At 41.0% G+C, this 25,306-nt stretch overlaps 1 protein-coding gene and 1 long non-coding RNA gene across 3 annotated transcripts in view; one reads left to right on the forward strand and one right to left on the reverse strand.

Moving 5' to 3' along the window:
• Positions 1-451: 451 nt before the first annotated feature.
• On the reverse strand, positions 452-10,352 carry LOC114232580 (uncharacterized). The gene is made up of 3 exons (XR_008555670.1): positions 10,277-10,352; positions 1,899-2,027; positions 452-614 (listed from the first exon to the last, which is right to left on the reverse strand). It is a non-coding gene; the product is annotated as an uncharacterized LOC114232580 (long non-coding RNA).
• A 1,259-nt stretch (positions 10,353-11,611) lies between these two features.
• DTWD2 (DTW domain containing 2) overlaps positions 11,612-25,306 on the forward strand; it is a 79,894-nt gene continuing 66,199 nt past the window's right edge. For both annotated transcript variants that reach the window (XM_054714278.1, XM_054714279.1), the window contains exon 1: positions 11,612-11,853. In XM_054714278.1, coding sequence (XP_054570253.1) covers positions 11,642-11,853 — 212 coding nt within the window. In that variant the 5' untranslated portion in view covers positions 11,612-11,641. The remainder of the gene's footprint in view (positions 11,854-25,306) is intronic.

Raw genomic sequence — 25,306 nt, forward strand, 5'->3', positions numbered from 1 at the left:
ATTAGCACCTCCTTCCTCCATCCACACCCAGGGCTGAGAGCTGATCTTCATTTGCTTATGTTTACATTTGAGACAAGAAATTTAGTCTTTAACATAGAAAACATAGGAAAAACTGAAAATGCAAAATAATAATAGATTTATTTGCAGAAATAAACTTGTTCTTGGAACTAAAAGCATGGCAGTCTGCAGACACTCCGGATCTCTGGCCTTCTTCCACTTGACCTCTGTGCCTGTTCAAATTTGGAAGGAGAAATACTTCCAAACTTTGAATAAAGCTAGCGATAGATGTGCTGCCTTTACTGGACCGGGTTCCATAGTCTGTCTTCCCAGCACTGAAAGGCTGAGGTTGAGAGATCACTGTTTAAGTCTGTGAGAACATTACTAGTAAGTTCAGACCGCAGTTCTGTCTCAGCGTCTGTGGGGGTGACTTCGGCCCAGGTGGCACAGAGCCTGCGCTGGAGTCCAGGGTGTGCTCCCTGCAGGCCCAGCTCACCATAGATGCCTCTTCTCCTGAGCCTCTGCCACCTTCCCTGGTCCTCCGGCTAGAAGTTCTGGTTTCTCTCAGAATTTGAGATTCCTCTCCTCACCATGCACTGTGCTAAAGCTTCACATAACTGGGTGATTGTCAGGGCAAAGTGGAAATAAAAAAAAAGAGAAAAAATAATCAGGATTCCCCCAAAATTGTGGACCACAGGGGCCCATTTTCCCAGGCCCCCGCCAGAAACCAGTTTTCCGTGACATTTTAGGAGCTTAATCCCTGTCCTAGTTGCAGCTTCATGGTAGGAACAGGGCCAGGAGAGGAGAAGAGGGAATGTTCCCGGGCAGTACCCCAGTCTGGCTCTGGACAGCCCTTTGTCCAGTCCTCTCTGTGTCATTCCAGTCCTGCCGTGATCAGGAAGGAAAACCAATCAGCTCACCTCTATGCTGCTCATTTGTCAGGTTCTATATATTTTTACTGAATTCAGAGAGGAAGGGAGAGGGAGAGATTGAAACATCAATGATGAGAGAGAATCATGGATCGGCTACCTCCTGCACTCCCCACACTGGGGATCGAGCCCGCAACCTGGGCATGCGCCCCTGATCAGAATGGAATCGGAGACCCCCCCTCCCCCAGCCCACAGGTCTACGCTCTATCTGCTAAGCCCAACCAGCTAGGGCATTCGTCAGGTTCTGACTTCCTGCCCAGTCTGCCTGTGGCTGCTTCCTTTCCAGAGTCCGCAGTTTCCAGCCTTTTCTATTCTGTCCCCAGGTCGTGGTGATCATCAGTGAGGGGATGGCTGGCTGTGGACCTGCTCCACCTTGGTGGCTCCAGAATGATGTGTTATGTTTTTTGTGTTTTAAGAAGAAAGGGAAGGAAGAAAGTGAGCCTGGACAGCAAGTAGACTTCCTTCAGAAATAAATGAACAGTGTCTTTTCTCATAGACCTTTGAAGTGCTCTGTTGGTTGGTATGAGGTACTTTTTGTTTTTCTCTCTGGGTATTCTTCCTGAAAAAGATGGGTGGAGTTGGCGGCACACATACGGGAACAGAGGGTGAGTGTGCAGTCCTGGGTTTTGAGAGGCATGGTGTTCACACTATTCTGCATTTGTGAGCCTCTCTCGCCCTGTGGCTCAGGATTGGCAGTAGGTGGGACCAGCTTTGCATAGCTCCTCCTCTGCCTTCCTGATATGTCTGTTGGTCCTGCACGCCATTGTTCTGTGCTCATTGTCAGCTGAATGTGGAGGGTCAACAGGCCTCCAGGGCACTTAGTGAAGCCACCTGTCTGAAAGCCCAGGGTCCCTGAGTCACTGTGTGGAGAGGAAGAGCCACAGTGGTTCCCAGGCCCACAACATGGAACACAAATAGACTTCACTGGGTTCAGACATTGCCAAGTCCATTATGACAGCTTGACATTATTACCTTAACAGACACAGTCTTTGATGGGCAATTAGAATCTCCCGGGCTTAACCTCTGAGTAAATGTTGGACTTTTGATGAGTCACTTTTCGTCTCTCATCTTGGTTTAACCTCCTGCAGAATAGAGCTATCTCTGGAAGAAGAGAGCATGTAGAGATAAGGTACAATTATCATCAAATTTTGAGCACCATTATGCCAAGTACACAGAGAAAAATTATTAATCATCCCTTACCTTTGACAGAACGTAAGCATCATTTCTACAGTTGTGATCTGCAGATCATTTAAAAGTATAGCCTCCCTACAATGGTGCCACCTTCCCTCTGATCATCACATGTCCTTGAGTTTTGTCAGATATAAATATTGCTACCTCAGCCATTTTCTTTATTTCCATTTGCATAAAATATCTTTTTTTATCCCTTTCCTTTTAGTCTGAATCTATTATTTTGATGTGGGTTTCTTGTAGACAGCATACATATCGGTCTTATTTCCTTATCCATTCAGCTACCCTATGTCTTTTGATTGGAGCATTTAAAGTGATTATTGATAGGTTAGTATTTATTGCCATTTTATTCTTTTAACTGTGTTTGTGTTGTTTTTTCTTCTTCTTCAAGAAGATCCTTTAACAGGCACTGTATTACTGATTTGGTGGTGACAAATATTTTTAGTCTTTTATTGATTGGAAAGCTATTTTTTTTTTCAATTTTAAATGATGGTCTTGCTGGGTAGAGTAGTGTTGGTTTTAGTTTATTGCTTTTTATCACTTTGAATAATTTGTTCTAAACCCTTCTCTCCTGAAATGTTTCTGTTGAGAAATCAGCTATTAGAATTATAGGTGCTCCCTGGTAGGTAACTCTCTCTTGCCAATTTTAAGATTCTTTGTTTTTAACCTTTGTCATTTTAATTATGACGTGTCTTGGTGTGGGCCTCTTTGAGTTCATCTGCTTTGGGGCACTCTGTGCTTCCCAGACTGGTGTGTCTTTTTCCTTCACCAGGATAGGGAAATTTTCAATTATTTCTTCAAATAGGTTCTCAATTCCTTGATCTATTTGTTTTTCTTCTGTTACCTCTATGATGTGGATGTTGTTATGCTTCATGTTCCAAAGGCCCCTTAAACTATCCTCATTTTTTAATTTTTTTTTTCTGTACTGAATGAGTGTTTTCTGCTACTCTGTCTTTGAAATTGCTTATTTGATCCTCTGCTTAATCCAATCAACAGTTTATTCCTTCTAGAGTATTCTTCATTTCAGATATTTTATTGTTAATTTCTGATTGGTTCTTTTTTATAGTTTCTATCCTTTTTCATGCTATCTCTTTGTTTACATTCTCACTGATTTCATCCATTCTTTTTCTAAGTTCCTTGAGCATCCATATATCCACTGCTTTAATCTCTACATCTGGCAGATTGCTTGCCTCTACTTCATTTAACTTTTTTTTTTTTCCTGGTGATTTCTTCTGTTCTTTCATTTGGAGCATGTTTCTTTGTCTTCCCATTGTGGGTGTTTCTTTGTTTTTATTTATTAGGTAGATCTGCTTTGGTTCCCACTCTTGATAAGGTGGCCACCATCTTAGATCTCTAACAATGTCTTTCCTTTTAAAAAGAAATAATATTGTATTGGTGGACCCACCTTGTGTTTATTCATTCATCCATCACTGGAATACCTGAGTTGCTTCAATGTTTAGCTGTTGTGAATAACACTGATGTGAACATGGGTGTGCATATATCTCTTCAAGACCCTGCCTTCAGTTCTTTGAGTAAATATCCAGAAATGGGATTGCTGGATCACATGGTAGTTCTGTGTTTTTGTTGTTTTTTTTCTTGAGGAACCTGCTTTCCATAGCAGTTGCACCTGTTCACATTTCTAACTCCTGGGTACAATAATCTGTATATTGCATTGTATGCCCACTACCTGGCTTTCATTGTAAGAGTGGAATTAAATGGTTGAAACAGACCACATCTTTAGACTTAAGGTACATGGAACCCATAGTCTGAGATCAGCCATGTGAGCTCAAGGACTCTACAGTGAGTCCGTGGGTTTTCAGAGGCCTGGGAGCTGCTTCCTGCTGTGGGCAATTCATGGGTCTTCGCGGATTGGGCAGAGGAGCAAAAGCATGATTAGGTCATGCAGCTGCAATCCTGTCACTGTGTCATGAAAGTTTAGTCCCTTTGTGTGTGGCTGACCCTAGCAGATGCCTCCCTCCATTTCTTTCCTAATAGAACTGTAGTTCTATTCAGATGTTCCATCAGATATATGTTCATTGGCTGCCCAGGAAGCACTTCCCCCAGCCTTTTTCCCCTAAGGCATGGTGATCCAGGCTGGCTGGGGTGCAGGGGAGGGCAGAGGGCAGATAAAGAGCCCTCGGGTGGGTTGAAAATGCTATTAGATCCATTAAGGCTTTTAGGCATGAGAAGGACATGATCTGATATATATATGTGTGTGAGTATATATATATATATATATATATATATATATATATATTTGTTTTTTCACAGTCCTGGAGATAGAGAAGTCCAGGATAAAAGCATTGGCAGATCCAGTGTCTGGTGAAGGTCTGCTTTCTACTTGTAGACAGCTGTCTTCCTACTGTAACATTACATGGGAATTTACTTTATTTATTTATTTATTTATTTATTTATTTATTTTTTAATAATGTTTTTTGTTTTATTTTTAAATATATTTTATTGATTTTTTACAGAGAGGAAGAGAGAGGGATAGAGAGTTAGAAACATCGATGAGAGGGAAATATCGATCAGCTGCCTCCTGCACACCTCCTACTGGGGATGTGCCTGCAACCAAGGTACATGCCCTTGACCGGAATCGAACCTGGGACCCTTCAGTCCACAGGTTGACGCTCTATCCACTGAGCCAAACCGGTTTCGGCAAGGGAATTTACATTTTTTAAAGATGACTCTGCAATTTTACATTGGATATGATATTTGAGATGTGTATTTTTATTTTTCTTAAATTTATTGGGGTGGCATTGGTTAATATAGGTTTCAAGTGTAAATTTCTATGATATATAATTTGTATATTTTATTGTGTGCCTACCACCCAAAGTCAAATAATCTTTCTGTTATTATATATTTGGCTCCTTTATCCTTTACTACCATCTACGCCCCTTCCCACAGGTAACCACCATACTGTTTTCTGTGTCTATGAGTTTCAATTTTATATCACACACATGAGTGAAATCATGTGATTCTTAAGCTTTTTTACAACTGACTTATTTCTCTTAGCATAATAGTCTCATGTTGTTGCATATTGCCTTATTTCATCTTTTCTTGTGGCTTGAGATGGGTCTTGAAAGCACAGGTAGGATTTAGACAGATGAAGAGGGTGAGGAATGTGCTTCAGGTACAGAGAGTGGGCACACAGCCTGAAGGCAGGAGAGATGAAGACCCTAGCACACACCCTGCAGAGGCCTGGGGGGGAGGAGAGGTGGGGACAGGGCAGAGGAGCAGAAGAACCTCTATGGAAGGGGCAAGGCAGAGGGGAAAAGGGACCATCCATGGTGGGAGCAGGGCAGGGGGAGAGAGGACCCTGTCCCCTCCATGGAGGATCCCATGTCCCCTACCCTGCCTTTTCCATGGAGGATCCTGTGTCCCCTGCCCTTCCTTCTCCATGGAGGGTCTCCTGTCTTCCCTGGAGGAAGGAGAGATAAAGACTGGAGATGCGAGCACAGGCCTCCAAGAAGCCTATGAATGAGGGGACAGGGCAGAGAAATAGAAGGCCCTACATGGAGGGGGCAAGGCAGGGGGACAGGGAACCCTCCATGGAGAGGCAGGGTACTGAAACAAGGGACCCTTGCTTGGAACAATAGTGTTGTTAATTTGCCATTTGCTTGGAATGTTGTTGTTGTTGTTTTTTAAATATATTTTTATTGATTTTAGAGAGGAAGGGAGAGGGGAGAGAGAGATAGAAACATCATAGATGAAAGAGAATCATTGATGGGCTGCCTTCTGCATGCCCCTACTGGGGATCAAGCTGGCAACCCTGGGCATGTGCCCTTGGCCAGAATCGAACCTGGGACCCTTCAGTCCACAGGCTGATGCTCTATCCACTGAGCCAAACCAGCTAGGGCAGAATGTTGCTTTTTAATTTGTCTTACTAAGAGATATTATCCTGTATGCTATTGGTTTGTGAAACGCCTACTATGAGCCTTTGCTAAATAAATTGCTGGCAAGGACTAATCAATCTCTGAGCATAATTTTGATGCCCAAAACAAAACAAAACAAAACGTAAATTTATATACTATTTGAGGAAATAAAGCTTTTTCTCCTTCTCAACAGTAATGTCTCTCATTGTAGTGTGTACCTATAGGAATCAGGAATGTAATATGTGTTACTGATCCATCCCCTCCTATATAATAAAAGGCTAATATGCAAATCTACTGAATGGTGGGACAACCAGTCACTATGACATGTACTGACCACCAGGGGGCAGACGCTCAACGCAGGAGCTGCCCCCTGGTGGTCAATGCACTCCTACAGGGGGAGTGCTGCTCAGCCAGAAGCCAGGCTTATGGCTGGCAAGCGCAGTGGTGGTGGCAGGAGCCACTCTCACCTCCGTGGCAGCACTAAGGACCCCTCATGCGATGTCCAACTGCCGGGATTGGGCCTAAGTCGGCAGTCAGACATCCCCTGAAGGTCCCGGACTGCGAGAGGGTGCTGGCTTGGCTGAGGGACCCTCCCTACCCCCAGTGTACGAATGTCGTGCACTGGGCCTCTAGTGTTATATAAATGCCAAAATTACAGTTGTATTTATGGCCAGTAAATAGAGCCTATAAACATTATTAAATTGTTTTAAAAATAACAGAGAATAGTTATCTGGGAGGCACAAAAAAAGAAATTGCTTTGTTGGAGATTGTTAACCTAAAAATAAAATGTATTTCAAAGTAAGGGACAACAAGCATTTATTTGAGATCAAAAAGAATATCTATTCAGGAAGCACTGATTTAGATAGAAGCCCACAAAATGTTCTGATAAAGAGAAAAAAGCAAGGGGTGTTTATGAGAAAGGGAAGAAGGACAATTACATCAGCAGAGGAAGGCCTTTCTATGAGTACAGAAAAGCTAACATAGTGATACTAATTCTAAACAATTTTCAGTCTGTGAGTCATCAGTCTTATAGTCATAACATCTGCTTTCTTATTATCTTTGCAAATACTTCTTTGGGACACAATGTTGTTTCAGGCCCAGTCCAAAGGTGATTTTGCCCTAATTTAACATTTTCAAAGATTTGAGGCATAAGACGTGCAGGGCAGCGACTCTGGCATGGCAGCTCTGGCTCCATTTTAAAGTGGCTCCATCTATTATTATTATTTTATTTTATTTTTTTACAAGACTACCTGAAAGATTTTTCTCTTATTTACATTGGCTGCCGGTGGGGCCCATCAGGTGATTCCAATGTAAACCAGGGTGGAGAAGTACTGTGTCAGATGATCTTTAAGCTCCCTTCCTGCTCCAAAATTAGTTGTTTCTAATAATAGAGTTACATTTTTGTTTCATTCAAATAGTTAAATTTAAACATTTGCCAGTTGTTTGAATTGTAGTTTTATATTTTCATTATTTAACTCTCGGTAAGGATATTCACGTCAAAATGTAAAAATGTCTCCTGTTGCAATACTAACTTGTAAAACAAACAAATCTAAGCAAAGAAGAAACTTTAAAAAATAAGCCTGTGAGCAGAAGTTCAAAATTATGTGTAGATAAGGGACAATAAATTTCCAAGTTAATTAAACCTAGACTTAAGAAAAGATGAAAGCAAAACTGCACAGCCAGGAAATACAAAAATTAGAATAGATCCCTGAGGAAACCCAGGCAGGAAAAATTAAGGACATTTTTATATAGAGTTGGTGTCAGGAAACTTAAGGAAAAAAAAGGCATTGAACCAATGGTATAACAAATGGAGAGATGGTGCAGGTGACCTGGGAGAGAAGCTGGGTGAAAGGCATGAATTATGAAGGAAGGCCCTGCCCTGAGAAAAAGAATCTCAACCTCTTCACTGGAGTTAGAGGGAGCAGCAAAAGGTCCAGGCCTTAGGGGTTGAGGAAGACACCATCACATCTTCATCGTCAATTAGGTCATTTAAGAACAATTTATGTCAAAATAACCATTATAGATGTACTTAAGGAACATGCAATACATATGAAGCTCCCTGGACTCACTACCAATTTACATAAAAAAAAAAATCAGAGCCCTGACTGGTTTGGCTTGGTGGATAGCGCGTCAACCTGTGGACTGAAGGGTCCCAGGTTCGATTCCGGTCAAGGGCATGTACCTTGGTTGCAGGCACATCCCCAGTTGGGGGTGTGCAGGAGGCAGCTGATCGATGTTTCCCTCTCATCGATATTTCTAACTCTCTATCCTTCTCCCTTCCTCTCTGTAAAATATCAATAAAATATATATATTTTTAAAAAGATCAGAAAGCCCTAGCCAGTTTGGCTCAGTGGATAGAGCGTTGGCCTGTGGACTGAAGGGTCCGAAGTTCGATTCTGGTCAAGGGTACATGCCTGATTGCAGGCTCAGTCCCCAGTAAGGGGTGTGTAGGAGGCAGCCGATCAATGATTCTCTCTCACCCATTGATGTTTCTGTCTCTCTCCCTCTCCCATCCTCTCTGAAATCAATAGGCTCAGAGTAGGCGTTTCACAAACCAATAGCATACAGGATGATATCTCTTACTAAGACAAAATATTTTTTTAAATGTTTAAAAAAAAGATCAGAAATATATTTTTAAGAAAAGGTAGCCCACGGAAGCCACCTTCCCCTTATATTACTTGACATTTTAGAACATTTTAGGTTTTGATGTCTAGTTGTTAATGTTCCACATTCTTCTTCTAAAAATGAGGTTCACATGGCCATTGTGCAGAACATTTGTAAGATAAAGGAAAACACACTCCCTGAGAGACCTCCAATACCAGCACCTTGATATAAATATCAATAATATTTTTGGCATATATATTTACATTTTTTTCATATGAAGTTTATATGAATTTGCAACCTTAACTTTAGATGTGCAAAAGTGGAAGGCAAGATTTGGGCATTCATGATCTGCATGCCCTGGTATTATGTCTATGACTGTGTTACTTTACACAACAAAAGGGAATTAAGATTGCAGATGGAATTAGGTTGCTAAGCAGTTAACAAAATAGGGAGATTATGCTGGGTTACTTGGGTGGAAATGGAAATAGAAAAGGAAGTCAGAGAGATGTGACTATTAGGAAGAGGCAGAAGAGATTGGAATCATGAGAGGGACTCAACCTGCCGATACTGGCTTTGATGATGTAGCATGGGGATCATGAGCCAGAAGGAGTTTAGAATATGCTACCCCAAATATATGTTGCTCTGGCATATTGACTATTTTGTCTTTAAGGCTCTTGAAAAACAGCAAATATAAGAAAAATACTTAAATTTTCTTTAAAAGCAGGGGATGAAATACCTATATGAAAGATGCCCTCCCTATACCATAAGAAAAATACACTCTAATCAAGGGCAGGAAGTTGGGATAAAGAGAATTCTATATAAACAGACCTTGTTAAAATAATTTTTATCTTCCTTAAGCCTGCCCACATAGCTGAGTCACTTTTTCACAATTGCTTCTCTTTGTTCTAATATAAAAGTGAATTGGTTTCACAATTTCTTTGGGTCTTTGTACCTCATGAAAGCTCCTAAGTCATGAAAAGCTTGTTAAGTAAATGCGTATGCTTTTCTTCTGTTGATTTGTATTATGTCAATTTAAATCTCAAACCCAGCCAAAAGGAACTCTAAGAGGTTTAATAAAGAAAACCGTTTGCCTTCCCTACAAGTCAAGGAACGTGGGTGCCCTCTAGAAGATGGGAACAGCCCTCTGTTGATAGCCAGCAAGTAAATAACCACATTCCTGCACTGACAAATTGGTTGTATCCCTTAAAGGACTTTTGCTCCCCATCTTGGTATCTTGGCATTTCCCAGAGGTTGGGTCAATGATGGTCTTTATTCTTATACCAGGGTCTGTCTCAGGCTAGTAATCTCACATAAAGTAGCAGCCAGCTGGATGGGTAATACATTTCCTCAGGCTTTTACAGTCAGGCTTCATAAAGCTGGATATTGGGTGAATTTCTTGCTTTCCATACGGGGAAACAACTTTTTTTTCTCTCTCTCCCAATTCGGTTCTTTGATTCTGATCAACCTCTGGGAAATAGGTTATTCAGAAACAAGGATGACCAAGGGAGCACTTATGATCCTATGGTAAAATCCTAGGCAAGAGATGATGGGACTTGAACCAGCGCAGAAGAAGTGATAAATGGTTGCATTTTGAATACTTTCAAGGGTAGAACCAGTGATTTGACATGGGTTGTTAAGTCATAAGTAGGTTTGTCAAGTATAAGTAGGTTTGTCAGGACTCACCTGCCTTCACACACCTCATAATTGGGAATCCAAAGGAACCATAAATGACTTAAGGGAACATTTCACATCTTGAAACTGGAAATGAGAGTGTAAAGGTTGTCACATGTAAGCATTTGATTTTAGTAGTTAAAGACTTGGTTCTCCAACCTAAATCTACAGCCAATATTTATTTTTTTGATTCATCTCCTTTTCTACAGTCTTTGGGTTTTGATTATCTTCCAATTCCAGCTGGCATAAGTGCCAGTTCTTTCTCCTATCCTACATCCATTACCGGTGCATGCTTCAGCCTTTTCTTATCCCTCCCTTACAGTCGTAGTCCAAAAGAAATGATGGCTGCTGTTTGCAGGGGAAGAGAATACAAGATAGTTGAAAACAGCCCTCAATTCTATTCACAAACTTGACTTTATATTACTGAAAACCGAATAGTGAAATAAACACTTTAAGAAATACAATATTGCTCTATTACTGTTAGTGGTAAATCTACTTTATTGGTGGAAGTAACATAAAGTATTAATAAAAAGAAGCAGTATCATTTTGGGCAAGTAGAATTTCCGCTTTCAGTCTAAGGTGGACTTCATTTTGGCTTTTAAACAACTGCGGGCTCTACTGCTGTTACCCAGGAGCTGTAAAAACTTGGGCAAGGTAGTTTTCTTTCTATGGCTCCTCGCCCTCCCCGCTTCTCTCATCCATAAAATCCCAACCCTCCTATTGCCTCCTGATCTTAGGGGCCTTGGAAAATTTAAAACCTCATTTAACAAATACTTGGTGTCTACTGTACGCTTGATGCTGGGAGAAATACCAAGTACAAGATACAGGACACAGGTCCCTGCCTTTCTAGAGTAAGAAATTCGCATGAATCAGGCAAGAGTGAATCCAATTTTCAGTCAGTACATCTCCTGGGTGGGCCTTTAGCTATCACGTGCATCAGCTGCTGCAACTGCTGTGAACACTCACCCAGCAAATTCTTCAAGGGCCATGCTAAGGCGGACAAGGCTGAATTCCATCTTACTTTCACTTTTAGAGAAGTGACCTTAAGGACGGTTCACTGGGGTTTGCTACCTGCGGTGTTTTCAGAGGGCATTCCTTTACCTGCCCCAGCGACGACGCTAACCTAACTTCACAGCTCCCCAGGCCACCCCACCCTTCCCAGTCTGGTTCTAGGTGAAAGGTCGCACTGGACATTGACCAATGGGCTCGTTCCTTCTCCGCTGAGGGGCGGGACCATGGGGGCGTAAACTTCGGAGGCCCGCCCCCGGACGTGGCGTGCGTGCGTGGCGGCGCGCGGCGCGAGCCGGGTTCTCTAGCGTGTGGCGCCCCCTGGCGGCAGCGGGGACTCAGTGTGACAGCCGGAGCTGCGTCCCTGCCATGGACCCGCAGAAAGAGGCGCGAACAGCCCGGGACCCGGGCGCGCAGCCGCCGGCCTCGCAGTCCCAGACGCCGAAGGAGGAGGAGCGGCGGGAGAGCGGCGAGGCGCCGGCGGCGGCCCTGGGCGAGGAGGACGTGGACGCCAGTGCGGACGGGCTGTGGGAGCTGCCGGTGGAGCCGGCTGAGCGGAGGCCCGAGTGCAGCCGGTGCAGGTGACGGGCGGGGGGACGGGGAGGAGCGGGGAGGAGGCGGGGCGGGGCGGGGCGGCTTCCCGGGAGGCTGCGGGGCGCTCCCCGAGGGGCGCGGAGCGCTGGCTCAGGCATCGCAGCTCTTAGGGTGCGGGCCCGCCGGCTGACCTCGCAATCTGGGTGCCTCCTTGTCACTGCTCTTTAGTAAGAAGCCGCTTATCCAGGTTCGGTATTCTGTAGCCTTACTTCCCGCAAGACCCGGAGCGCGTCACGTGAGAAGCAGACTTCAGTTCTGCTGTCCAGAAACTTAGAGAGTGATGGGAAAGAAAGGCTTAAGGGCAGTCATACTTGTAATCGTGAACACCTTTATGCATAAGTGACAGTCATCTCACACATAAAAACAACAAAAAAATGCATTGGTGCCCTAACCGGTTTGGCTCAGTGGATAGAGCATCGGCCTGCGGACTGAAAGGTCCCGGGTTCGATTCCGGTCAAGGGCACGTACCTTGGTTGCGGGCACATCCCCAGTAGGGGTTGTGCAAGAGGCAGCTGATCGGTGTTTCTCTCTCATTGATGTTTCTAACTCTCTATCCCTCTTCCTTCCCCTCTGTAAAAAATCAATAAAATATATTTAAAAAAAAAGAGAAAAAAATGCATTGGAGGACAGAAACAACCCAAGTGGCTATTAGAGGCGTTAAGATTATATTCAGAATTATAAATTCCCTCAGAAATATTTATTGAGCACCCACTGTGTGCCAGGCACCGTGCTAGGTCCTGGGGATGCAGGCATGGATAAAACAGACGTGGTCTCTCACAGCCCAATGACGAGATTATTGACTAAACAAGCAGCAGCACCACCAGCTAACATGACTGAATGCTCACAACGTGCGCAGTTGTTCAGGTGCTTTTCAGGAGTACTCCATTGTGCTGGTAACGGGAGGATTGTGAGGACTGCTTTCCCTGCTTGTTTGAACTTTTTGCTATCGAGATACACGATTCTCTTTACGTCCTGGAGGTTCTGGATCATTTTCCTTGGTTGCTGAAGGTCTCCATCTATCACCTATCTCACTGTCGCCCTTCACAATTTAACTATTAGATAGTGCCTCTGCTTGCTCACTTAGAATCACACTACACTTCGTCACCAGATGTATACTGTCCTGAACTGGCTCTCACTAAAGTCACCAGTAATATCCGTGAGGTGAAATCCCATGGATCCTTTTCTGTTCACTTTTTACTAGACTTTTTGGCAGCATTCTGCCGTTGAATACTCACTTTTTTTTTAATAATAATAATGTACCACTTTTTATTTTTTCAAATGGTACAGTCACTTTATTTTTATTTATTTTAAATCGTCACCTGAAGATATTTTTCCATTGACTTTTTGAGAGAGTGGAAGAGAGAATAAAAGACAGAGAGCAATATTGATGTGAGAGAAACACATCGATTGGTTGCCTCCTGCACACACCAGGGCCCAGGCCAGGAGGAGCCTGCAACCAAGGTACATGCCCTTGACTGGAGTAGAACCTGAGACCCTTTGGTCCACAGGCCAATGAGCCAAACCAACTAGGGCAATACTCACTTCTTGGAACACTTTTTCTGTGGCTTCCCTTTGGTTTATCTGACTTCTCTGCCCTAGTCTTCTTTGCCTGTTCTGCTTTAACTCTAAATGTTGCACTTCAGGTCATGATTCTAAATTCTCTTCAAACACCACACGCTTCCCACAAGTGATGTGACCAGTTTTCATGGGTAAGTTATTACCTCTACTCCAATATCTCTAGCCCAGCAATTTTCAACGTTTTTGATCCCATGGCACACATCAACTAATTACTAAAATTCTGCAGCACACCAAAAAAGATTTTATATATTTTGCTCATCTGAAAAAAAAAATAGGTATAATTTTGATTCATTCACACTGGGCAGCTATTGTGTTAGCTGTTGTTATTTTTTATTTTATTTTTTAAAATTTTTATTGTTCAGATTATTACAGTTGTTCCTCTTTTTCCGCCCCCATAGCTCCCCTCCATCCGGTTCCCACCCCACCCCACCCCATGCCCTTACCCCCCCCACCCCCCACTGTCCTCATCCATAGGTGTATGATTTTTGTCCAGTCTCTTCACACAACCCCCCACACCCCTTCCCCCCCGAGGGTTGTCAGTCCACTCCCTTTCTATGCCCTTGATTCTATTATATTCACCAGATTATTCTGTTCATCAGATTTTTTATTCACTTTTTTTTTAGATTCACTTGTTGATAGATATGTATTTGTTGTTCATAATTTTTATCTTTACCTTTTTCTTCTTTTTCCTCTTCTTACAGAATACCTTTTAGCATTTCATATAATACTGGTTTGGCGGTGATGAACTCCTTTAGCTTTTTCTTACCTGTGAAGCTCTTTATCTGACCTTCAATTCTGAATGATAGCTTTGCTGGGTGGAGTAATCTTGGTTGTAGGTTCTTGCTGTTCATCACTTTGAATATTTCTTGCCACTCCTGTGTGGCCTGCATAGTTTCTGTTGAGAAATCAGCTGACAGTTGTATGGGTACTCCCTTGTGGGTAACTGTTTTTCTCTTGCTGCTTTTAATATTCTCTCTTTGTCTTTTGCCCTTGGCATTTTAATTATGATGTGTCTTGGTGTGGTCCTCTTTGTATTCCTTTTGTTTGGGGTTCTGTGTGCTTACTGGACTTGTAAGTCTATTTCTTTCACCAGGTGGGGGAAGTTTTCTGTCATTATTTCTTCAAATAGGTTTTCAGTATCTTGCTCTCTCTCTTTTTCTGGCACACCCATAATTCTGATGTTGGTACGCTTGAAGTTGTCCCATAGGCTCCTTACACTATCTTCATATTTTTGGATTCTTTTTTCTTTTTGCTTTTCTAGTTGGGTGTTTTTGCTTCTTTGTATTTCAAATCTTTGACTTGATTCTTGCGATCCTCTAGTCTTCTGTTGGATCTCTGTATAGTATTTTTTATTTCAGTCAGTGTATGCTTAATTTCTAGTTGGTCCTTTTTCATATCCTCGAGGGTCTCACTAAATTTATTGGCTTTATCTAGAAAATTCTTGAAAAACCTTATAACTGTCGTTTTGAACTCTATATCCAGTAGTTTGCTTTCCTCCATTTCTTTCATTTGTGACCTGTTTCTTTGTCTCCACATTTTGGCTGCTTCCCTGAGTTGATAGAGTGGCTTTGTATGCTAGGTGTCCTATAGGGCCCCATAGCTCAGCCTCCCCAGTTACCTGAGGTGGACACTCTTGGTGCACCCCTTTGTGGGCTGTGTGCACAGTCTTGTTGTAGTTCAGCCTTGATTGTTGTTGGTATCACTGTGAGGAATTGACCTCCAGGCCAATTGGCTGTGTGGATCAGCTGTGTCTACGATGGGAGAACTTCTGTGCTGGAGACACCCTTATGAGGCAAGACTTGCTTCAGTGGGACTTCGGTGCTCACTGAGTCTGCTCCCTGAGTGTGTCCCTTATGGATCTGAGGAATTGTAATCTAGATGGTCCCACTCTGACCCCTGGGTACACTGGCTCTTGGATCTCCAAGGAGGTGCTAATTTAGCCTCTGCCTCAGGCCACCCAACAGGAGCTACAGAGAGATCTGCAGATTCCTCTTCTTTGTTTGGGTTTTGGAGGTGCCCAGGTGAGGCCCAGCTGTGAAGCAATGCAAGCTGCTGTGGGGCCTTGGGCCTTCTTTTGGATGTTCTGGGTCTCTTTGACTCAGTTGCAGTAGGTAAGTTTGGATTTCAAAGGACCAGGCCATTCATATGCAAAAGCCTCTGCGCACAGCTTGGGTGGGGCTGAGTCTCAGGGCAGAGAAAACAGCAATGGCTTCCTGTCAGCCCTGCCCTAAGAGGCCCCCGGGTCTCAGTGTCCCGCAGTAATCGCTGCAAGCACCTCTGAGAGAAAGCCGCCCTCGAGTTCCACCTGCTTCCAGACAGTCCATTTTCTCCCCGTATGAGTCTGGGTCCCCAGAGTCTCGCCCGGAACTGGAGTTCAGAGCAGTCGGGAGCTTGTGTCTCCCTGCGGATTGAAAAAGCCAGCCGCCTACTCAGTTGCCAGCCCTCTCTGCGTGCGCGCGTCCATACCTCTGCACTTTACTTCCGTAGCTCCTCTGAGTCTCAGTGTGCTTTTCTCTTTCCTTCTAGTTGTAGAATTTCCACTTACCCAGCCTTCCTGTGGTTCTGGATGATGTCCGTTTTGTCTTTTAGTTGTAGTTTTGAAGGTGTTGTGCGAGGCGGCAAGTTCAGGTGTTTACCTATACTGCCATCTTGGTTTCTCCTCTGTCCTTCTATAGGACTTTTCTTCTGAGACCCATGATCTGCTGTAAATACTCAGTGTGGTCCAGAAGTGAATGTCCAGGCTCCTGTTTCTCATTCAGGGTGGAATCCTTGGGCATCTCCTCTCGAAACCTAGACCCGTTCCTCTGCACCGAGCGGAGCTGCGGAAAGACAAAAGCTTCAGGGTGACCGCTGTGTCCCGCACCATGGCCAGGAGTCCGGCTAGCCCGCAGCCAACTCCTCAGACCGCTGAGAAGTCAGCAGCCCTGCTGCGCAGCCAAGTGTGGGCTCCGGGCTGTTGTCATTTTTTAAATTTAACATCTCAGGGAAAGGAGCTCAGTCAGGTATTGCATGTTTTAAAAATTCTTGTGGCACACCGATTGAAAATTGTTGCTCTAGCCCAGTGGTTGGCAAACTCATTAGTCAACAGAGCCAAATATCAACAGTACAACGATTGAAATTTCTTTTGAGAGCCAAATATTTTAAACTTAAACTTCTAACGCCACTTCTTCAAAATAGACTCGCCCAGGCAGTGGTATTTTGTGGAAGAGCCACACTCAAGGGGCCAAAGAGCCGCATGTGGCTTGTGAGCCGCAGTTTGCCGACCACGGCTCTAGCCCATACCCTTCTCCTGTATACCAGACCTATGCATTCCTTTAACCATTGTTTATTGAGTGCTCTGCTGATCACTGGTAATACAGTGGAGTCTGTGTCCATATGGAGTGTTAAGTCTGGTATTGGATACAGATAATAAACCAGTAAACAATAAACCAAATATATAATTACAGTTTTGAAAAGCACCCAGCAATGAAGAAAAGGAATAGGTTGCTATGATAAAAATAGAAGGGGGGATGGTTGTTTCTGTCCTCTAATTCATTTTGTTTTGTTTTTATTTGTGAGATGACTGTAACTTAGGCATAAAGGTGTTAACAATTACAAGTATTACTGCCATTAAGCCTTTCTTTCCCATCACTCTTAAGATTTCTGAGGAGATAGCATTTATATTGAAAATTGAAAGATGAGAAGGATCCAGCCAGGAGAAAAGCATTCCTAAAAGGAGAATAGGTCAGACTGGCTGAAGATCTGAACTACTTGAATGCTTGGGGTATCCTACTTTGGATATTTTGTTCTTTTACCAGGACTGGATTGAAAGACCTCAGAAGAAGGGATCTTGAGTGTAAGGAACTTTTTGTATTTTCTAAGTGTACTATGTACAGTAGAACCTTAATAGACTTTTGAGGAGGATGGATAATTTGTGTCTAGAAGGCACTATTTATATGAACAGGAGGGGTTTTGAATATAATTTATTTAAACAAGCTGTCTAAGGGTGTTAGGTGATAACACTTAAAAATGCTAAAAGAAAAGTGTTTCAAATATAAATCCAGGGCTAAAGTATCATGTGAGCTTTATTATGTAGTTTTCAGTCTATTTAAAACTGCTAATTATAAGTGCTGTATATACTTTAAAAAAATAGTCTCTGTTAGCAAAGGGTTATAGCTTTTCTGATCTGCTTACCCCTTTAATAGACTTTACTTTAAAAAAAATATTTTTTTATTGATTTTTAGAGAGAGAGTGAGCGAGCGAGCAAGGGAGAGGGGGAGAGAGAGAGAGAGAAACATCTTTGTGAGAGCAAGACATTGATTTGCTGCATCCTGCTGCTCCCTATCAGGTATCAAGTCTGCAATCCAGGCATGTGCCCTGACTGGGAATCGAACAGGCAACTTTTTGGTGCACGGGATGGCCTACCCCAGTGGTCGGCAAACTGGTTTGACGCTCTGTTGACTAATGAGTTTGCCGACCACTGTCATATACTACCCATTACCTCTTTGCACACAATATGCCACAATTGCCTAATCCTCATAGCTTCCAACTACACGGTAACATTTAGTCTACCAGTGGTTGGCAAACTCATTAGTCAACAGAACGGCAAACCGTGGCTCGTGAGCCACATGTGGCTCTCGAGCCGCAGTTTGCCGACCACTGGCCTAACCAACCTAGCCATATCATCCAGGGCAATAGACTTTATTTTTTAAAGAGTACTTTTAGAAATTGAAGTGGAAGGTATGGAGATATCCCATATAACCCTTGCTCCTGCCCACCCATGCATAATTTCCTTCATTATCAGAATTCCCCACCAGAGTGGCACATTTTTACTGTTCATGAACTACATTGACACATCATTATCACTCAAAGTTTATAGTTTACATTAGGTTTATTCTTGGTTTTGTGCATATTTTAAGTTTGGACAAATTTTAGTAATATATAGCCACTATTATAGTATCATAGTAGATATATATTATTAAAATTTGTCCAAACTTAAAATATGTGCAAACTTTTCATACCCTAAAAATCCTCTTTACTCTCCATTTTCATCTTTCATACTCCCTAATCTGATCTGCTTTTGAAAAATAAAAATGACTTGCTGGATTTTAGCTTGTTTTCAGTTACATTTTGTTAATATTTTTGGGTCATGATTCATGCCAATATTTCTGCATTTAGCTTTTTCTAGTAAATTTTTCTACCTTTTTTTTTTTAAAATATATTTTATTGATTTTTTACAGAGAGGAAGAGAGAGGGATAGAGAGTTAGAAACATCGATGAGAGAGAAACACCGATCAGTTGCCTCTTGCACACTCCCTACTGGGGATGTGCCCGCAACCAAGGTACATGCCCTTGACCGGAATCGAACCTGGGACCCTTGAGTCCGCAGGCCGATGCTCTACCCACTGAGCCAAACCGGTTTCGGCAAATTTTTCTACCTTTTAAAAGCTCTTCTCCCTGTTGGTATGCTATACATTTTGTTTGTTTTAATTGTTTAGAATACAGTTCTAGAAATATGAAGACTATTAGGTGTTATCAATATAATATAAACTAATTGATGGCTCTTTATATTTTTTTTATTAGGCCGTTAGGGTTTTATTAGTTTTCTGTGTGAACATTTATGCTTAAAATAGTTTTAAAAACTAAAATCATTTTTAGATTTGAGTGATCACTAAGTCACAATTTTTTGGCCATATATTTAAAATATTATTTATTTCTCTAAACAATAACTAGCCTCCATGTATTTGAATGTTTTTGGGTGTCTTTACTGTAGTTGATTTCTTTCATTCCACTGTGATCTAAGAAGATGCTTGATAGGATTTCAATTTTCTTGAACTTGTAGAGACTTGTTTTGTGTCCTAACACGTGGTCTATCTTTGTGAATGATCCAAGTGTGCTTGAGAAGAATGTATATTCTGCAGCTTTGGGGTGAAATGTTCTATAAATGTCAATTAAATCCATCTGATCCAGTGTGTCCTTTAGAGTCACTGTTTCCTTGTTAAGTTTTTTTTTGTCTGGAAGATCTATTGAGTGAAGTCAGCGGGGTGTTAAAGTCTCGTACTATGTCTGTCTCTCCCTTAAAGTCCTCTAGAAGTTTGTGTTTTTTAAAATATATTTACATGCTTCTATATTGGGTGCATATATGTTTACCAGGGTTATATCCTCTTGTTGGATCGATCCCTTTAGTATTATGTAGTGACCTTTGTTGTCTCTTGTGATGGCCTTCATTTTGAAGTCTATTTTGTGGGATATGAGTATTGCTACTCCAGGTTTTTTTTCTTTTCCATTTGCAGAGAAAAATTTTTTCCATCCTTTCACTTTCATCCAGTGTGTGTCTTTTGTTTTGAGGTGGGTCTCTTGTAGACAGCATATAGTTGGGTCATATTTTTAATATATTTTATTGATTTTTACAGAGAGGAAGGGAGAAGGATAGAGAGTTAGAAACATCGATGAGAGAGAAACATCGACCAGCTGCCTCCTGCACACCCCCCACGGGGGATGTGCCCGCAACCAATGTACATGCCCTTGACCGGAATCGAACCTGGGACCTTTCAGTCCGCAGACCGACGCTCTATCCACTGAGCCAAACCGGTTTCGGCAGGGTCATATTTTTATATCCATTCAGATACCCATGCCTTTTGATTGGAACATTTAATCTGTTTACATTTAGGGTTATTATTGATAGGTACTTATTTATAGCCATTTTAATTCTGTAAGGCTAGGTTTCTCTCTTTGTTTCTTCTTCTCCTTATAGCAGTCCCTTTAGCATTTCTTGTAATGCTGGCTTGGTGGTAATGTACTCCTTTAGCCTTTTTTGTCTGGGAAGCTCTTTATTTGACCATCTGTTCTGAATGATAACCTTGATGGATATTCCTTGTGTACTTCATGCTATGCCAGAAAATCTTCTGGCCTGTAGAGTTTCTGATGAGAAATCAGGTGTCAGATTTATTGGAGCTCCTTTGTAGATAACAGTTTTCTTTTCTCTTGCTGCCTTTAAGATTCTCTCTTTGTCTTTAATTTTTGGCATTTTAATTATGACGTGTCTGGATCTGGGCCTGTTTGGGTTCTTCTTGCTTGGGGTTCTCTGTGCCTCCTGGACTTGTGTGACTTTTTCCTTTACCAGGTTAGGGAAGTTTTCTGCCATTATTTCTTCAAAAATGTTCTCTATCCCTTTCTCCCTTTCTGGCACACCTGCTATTTGAATATTGTTATGTTTCACATTTTCCCACAGTTCCCTCCTGTTTTTTTTTTTCTTTTTGATTCTCTGGTTGAGTGATTTTTTTTCAGCCCTGTCTTCTAATTCACTGATTCGATCCTTAGCTTCTCCTAATCTGCTGTGTATTCCTTCCAATGTGTTCTTTATTTGTGCTATGTCATTATTTATTTCTGTTTTCATATCTTTCTCATGTTGTTGAGCATCTTTATCATCATTATTTTGAACTCTGTATCAGATAAATTTATTTTATCCATTTATATCTTCTTCTGGAGAATTCTCTTGTTCTTTCATTTGGGGGTTGTTTCCTAGCCTCCTCATTTTGGCTGCCTGTTTGGGTTTGTGACTATGTGTTAGGTAGATCTGCTATGCCTCTCAATCTCTAGTGCAGGACAGTGTCAAATGTTGCTTCTGACTAATTAGATTAGGCAAAGACTCAAAGTCTCCAGAGACTGACTTTGTCTACAGACTGATAGGATTTTCAAGAGGTTTTTTTTTTCAACAGGGTGGAACAATTGCTTCTGTTTGGAGGCTAATTGTTATTCTCAGTCTCTTAATGGGCCTGAGCAACTCCACACCATGAGGCAAGATGTATTCTGATAGGGTGGATCAACTGTCTTCCCCCCAGGCAAGGTCGCCTGTATAGCAAATGTTTGTGTGAGAAAGATGACCTCCACAGCATGAGGGAATGACTCAGCATAGGAAACCGGGGTGTCTGTCTTCTGAGCTCTAATCCCAGAGCCCCCAGTTGTGGCTTCTGCTCACACAGCTCCAGTCCACTCTGCCCTCCCTCTGCCAGAGCACAAGGTGGTGGCTCAACAAGGAATTTTGTGTGTTGGCCCTTGAAGAGGGTGCCTCAATTTTCAACTGTATCTTCCCTGGCAGACAGCAACCTTGCTGCTTTTCACAGCAGATGTTATGTGGGTACCCTTCTCAGTTCTTGTGCTTTCTGCCGTGGGGGTGGGGGAGGAAGCTTGGGGATTAGACTCCAGAGTTCTCAGTGACAACCCCCCACAGCTGAGATATCTCTCTGGAACTTCAGTTGTTGTCTGCTGGAGCCCAGCCAGCCCTTTTGTACCTCTGCCCCCCCTTGTTCCCCCCCCCCCCCCCCCCGCCAATCTCTATGTGGTCTACACTTTCGGTCCTTGGTTATTAGGGTTCTCTCTAGCAAATCTTTTGTTGATTATTCAGGAAGTTTTTCTATATTTTAGTTGTAATATCAGTTTGGTCCTGGGAGCATGTCTGTGTAACATCCACTTACTCTGCCGCCATTTTAAATCTCTCCCCCAAGGCAGTTTGAAATAAAGATTGTTGAATTGGTATCTAATTAGAATTAGAAAACAAACTGTTTTGGTAAATTTAAAATCAACTAGGTTAGCTCTGGCCAGTGGGGCACAATTGTTTGGAGCATTGTCTCATACACTGGAAGGTCATGGTTTTTAATTCCTGGTTAGGGCACAAAGCCAGGTTTCAAATTCAGTCCCCAATTGGGGGCACATATGGAAGGCAAGTGATCACTCCATGTTTCTCTCTCACTCTCCCCCTTTCTCTCCCTCTCTCTCTAAAGTCAATAAAGAAACAAACATATCCTCAGGTGAGGATTAAAAAATTAAAATCAACTAGGTTATTAATGATAATTTTTAGGGTAAAAACTTAGATAATCTGCAAGTTTAATTTTTTGTGCATTTCAAAAGTATCATATTCCTAAGAGAAAATTATTAAGGTAATGTTCTCTTTTCTGTTAGTATAGAAAATATGTTTACTCTTTGAAGTAGTTCATTAGTAATATATGTGGAAAGCTAACTGATTTACAGATTGCTTTGTAAGCTAATCATATGTTCAAAGTTGAGCAAAGATGATATATGTCAAAAGGGAATTTTTTTTCATAATCTTAATTAAGTCTCTAAAGAGGAGTGACCAATTTTAAAAATCACATTAGAGCTTTCTAAATGTTTGATTTATATTCCCCAAGAAAAATAAAGAGTTAGTTATTAACCTCTGATAGAAGTTTTCTTCAAAAACATCAAAGCATATTAATTCTTTAAAGTATATCTGCCCCAAATTAATAATTCATAGTTCTGTTAGTACTTAGTAGTGAGAAAACATATTCAGAAATAGTATAGTCTAAAATTTGTCATTACTTAAAGAGTTCATAGGTTATAAGTGCTTTTACATCTATATTTTTATTCAGTATTTAAGACAACTTTGTGAATTAAATAGTTATTCCTTTTTATAGACTCTCAAGGTCAGATGACTACTAAGGAGTATAGCTGCTTTAGCTTTCATATTTTTATTAGTATACCAAATAATAATGAATTATACTGAAATGAATAGTATGGCTGCTTTTTTCCCTTGTTGCATGTAATAAATACTTTGAGGGAAGTGTTTGTCTTATAATCCATCAATTCTTTTCATTTTTCTTTGTCTATGACTACTTTTAGTTACTTTGGGATGAGCACATTTTTGAGGGGGTAGTGGGGGAGAAGCAATTTTAATTGTCTTTTTTTTTTTTTTTTTTAAGATAGAGCTTTTATCTCTTGAATCCTTTACCTGCCTATGGTCAGCTTCTCATTTGTATTAGTGGCATCTCACTTTTCAGTCAGAAAGGCAAATTTGTCAAAGGGGAGGGGTTGGGGAGTGCTTTAGACCTCTGGAGCACAGGTCTCTGAAATCTCATTTAAAGATATTTATTCTCTTTATAGAGTTGCTTCCTTTCCTATAACATGATTTTATTTTTTAAGCTTATCCTTCCTCTACTCCTGAAGGCAGTTATAAAATAATAGTATAGTGATAAAAACAACTTTTGGGAGTATGAGAATATTATTGTTATTTATATTTGAAGCAATCCGACATACAAGTTATTTTTTTTCTCTTTATGAGGTAGAAGTTTACTATAATATTAATAAAGAAGAGCTGTTTCTTTTTTTATTATTTAGAATGGATTATTTTTTTCTTTTTTTGTTTTGTTAATCCTCACCTGAGGATATTTTTCCCATTGATTTTTAGAGATAGTGAAAAGGAGGGAGGAGTGAGGGAGGGAGAGGAGTGGGGGGCGCGGGAGAGAGAGAGGAAGAAAGAAACATCTACATGAAAGAGACACATTAATTGATTGTGTCCCAAATGTGCCCAGACTGGGGCTGGGACCAGGGATAGATCCTGTAACAGAGGTAGGCGTCCTTGACTGGCCAGGGCAGAGCTGTTTCTTTTTTAATTGGTTTCACAAATTTAAAAACTAGTTTATTATACAGATTATATTCCTTTAAAATGACAGTAGAGGGCACTGTGGTATTTAGTTTTTCAAAGCTTGTTTTAAAATTACGAAGTTGTTGGCATTTTTATGTGTAATAGTGTCTATTCAAGTAATCTATTGAAGGCTATGAAACTCTTTGTTCTTTGCTTTTTCACTCTTTTGGGACTATAAAAATCTTGTTGAGTATTGGGAAATCTGAGGTGCACTATTTTTCTGTGTTTTGCATTTGCTTTTTTAAAAAAATGGGTAAAAGAAATCCTTTTAAAATATTAATTCTTGTAAATCTATTCACTAATCTTTACGTGTTTTCCTCTGTGAGATTTTCTTGTTTAAAATTAGGAGAAAAGTAGTTTTGTTGGATATTATCTAAGGCATTTAATTAAATTTTTGAAAAATGTTTTTTATAGGTTCTAGCATCTCTGGTCATGTGCCAACTACAATTTCATTTGCCTACAGGCTGGCAGAGATAGCATGCCCAGAGTGACAGATTACTCTTGTATTAGAGCATTCACTTCAGAAGCCAGTCAATCTTAGACTGACAGGAGTCCTACATATTTATTCCCATAATCCTTAATGAGAAAAGAAAAAACCCCCACAGATTTTATAAAATTTCCTCAGGGAAATTATTCAAAAATTTTACTTATATTTTAAGAATATAATTAACATTAAGTGGGTTGTATATATTTAAAGAAGATAAACCACAATGATGGAAAACAGTATTTATAATACATTGGCAATGCATTAATACATGTGGAAGAGGGAAAAACAGCCCTTACTTTGGTCATTCTGTTATACATTAGCTGAAAATTAATATTTGTAAATGATTATAATTTTATAACATTTGCTTATGATTCATTCAGTAGTTATTCCCCAGAACTTTCCTGGTACTTTATTACCAGCTTTATGAAGGAGGAAATTGGAAAACCTGTGACATGCTCGAGCTCACATAGCAAGACAATGACATTGTCAGGGACATATCTTAATAAGTTATTCCCTATACCCTTAATAACCTATACCCAATTGACTAGTTGATATTTCCTCACATATTAATTTTTCTTTCTTATATCTGTACAGATTCTAGAAGTAGTTTGATTTTTATTTTAAAATGAATGTTCATTATGTGTAAATAATGTTTTGATGTGTAGTTTTCTGGTATTTTTTTTTTCCTGTCAACCACAATAGTTCAAAGGAAGGAAGGAATTTTCTGGCATATCGAAAACAAAAAAGCTCCATGAGAGCAGGAATCTTTGTTTTGTTGCCACAAGTACCTAATATCTGGCCCATAAGTGAACAGTATATATTTGAATAAAAATTTTTTGGAATTTATAATTTTTTAATCTAGTATCAATTTGAAATATTTAAATCTTTAAGAGTTAAGTTTGGATATAGGAAGAATTCTTGTTCTTTGGGAAAAGATTTT

The sequence above is a fragment of the Eptesicus fuscus genome, chromosome 4, assembly GCF_027574615.1.
Source record: "Eptesicus fuscus isolate TK198812 chromosome 4, DD_ASM_mEF_20220401, whole genome shotgun sequence".
Taxonomy (NCBI): domain Eukaryota; kingdom Metazoa; phylum Chordata; class Mammalia; order Chiroptera; family Vespertilionidae; genus Eptesicus; species Eptesicus fuscus.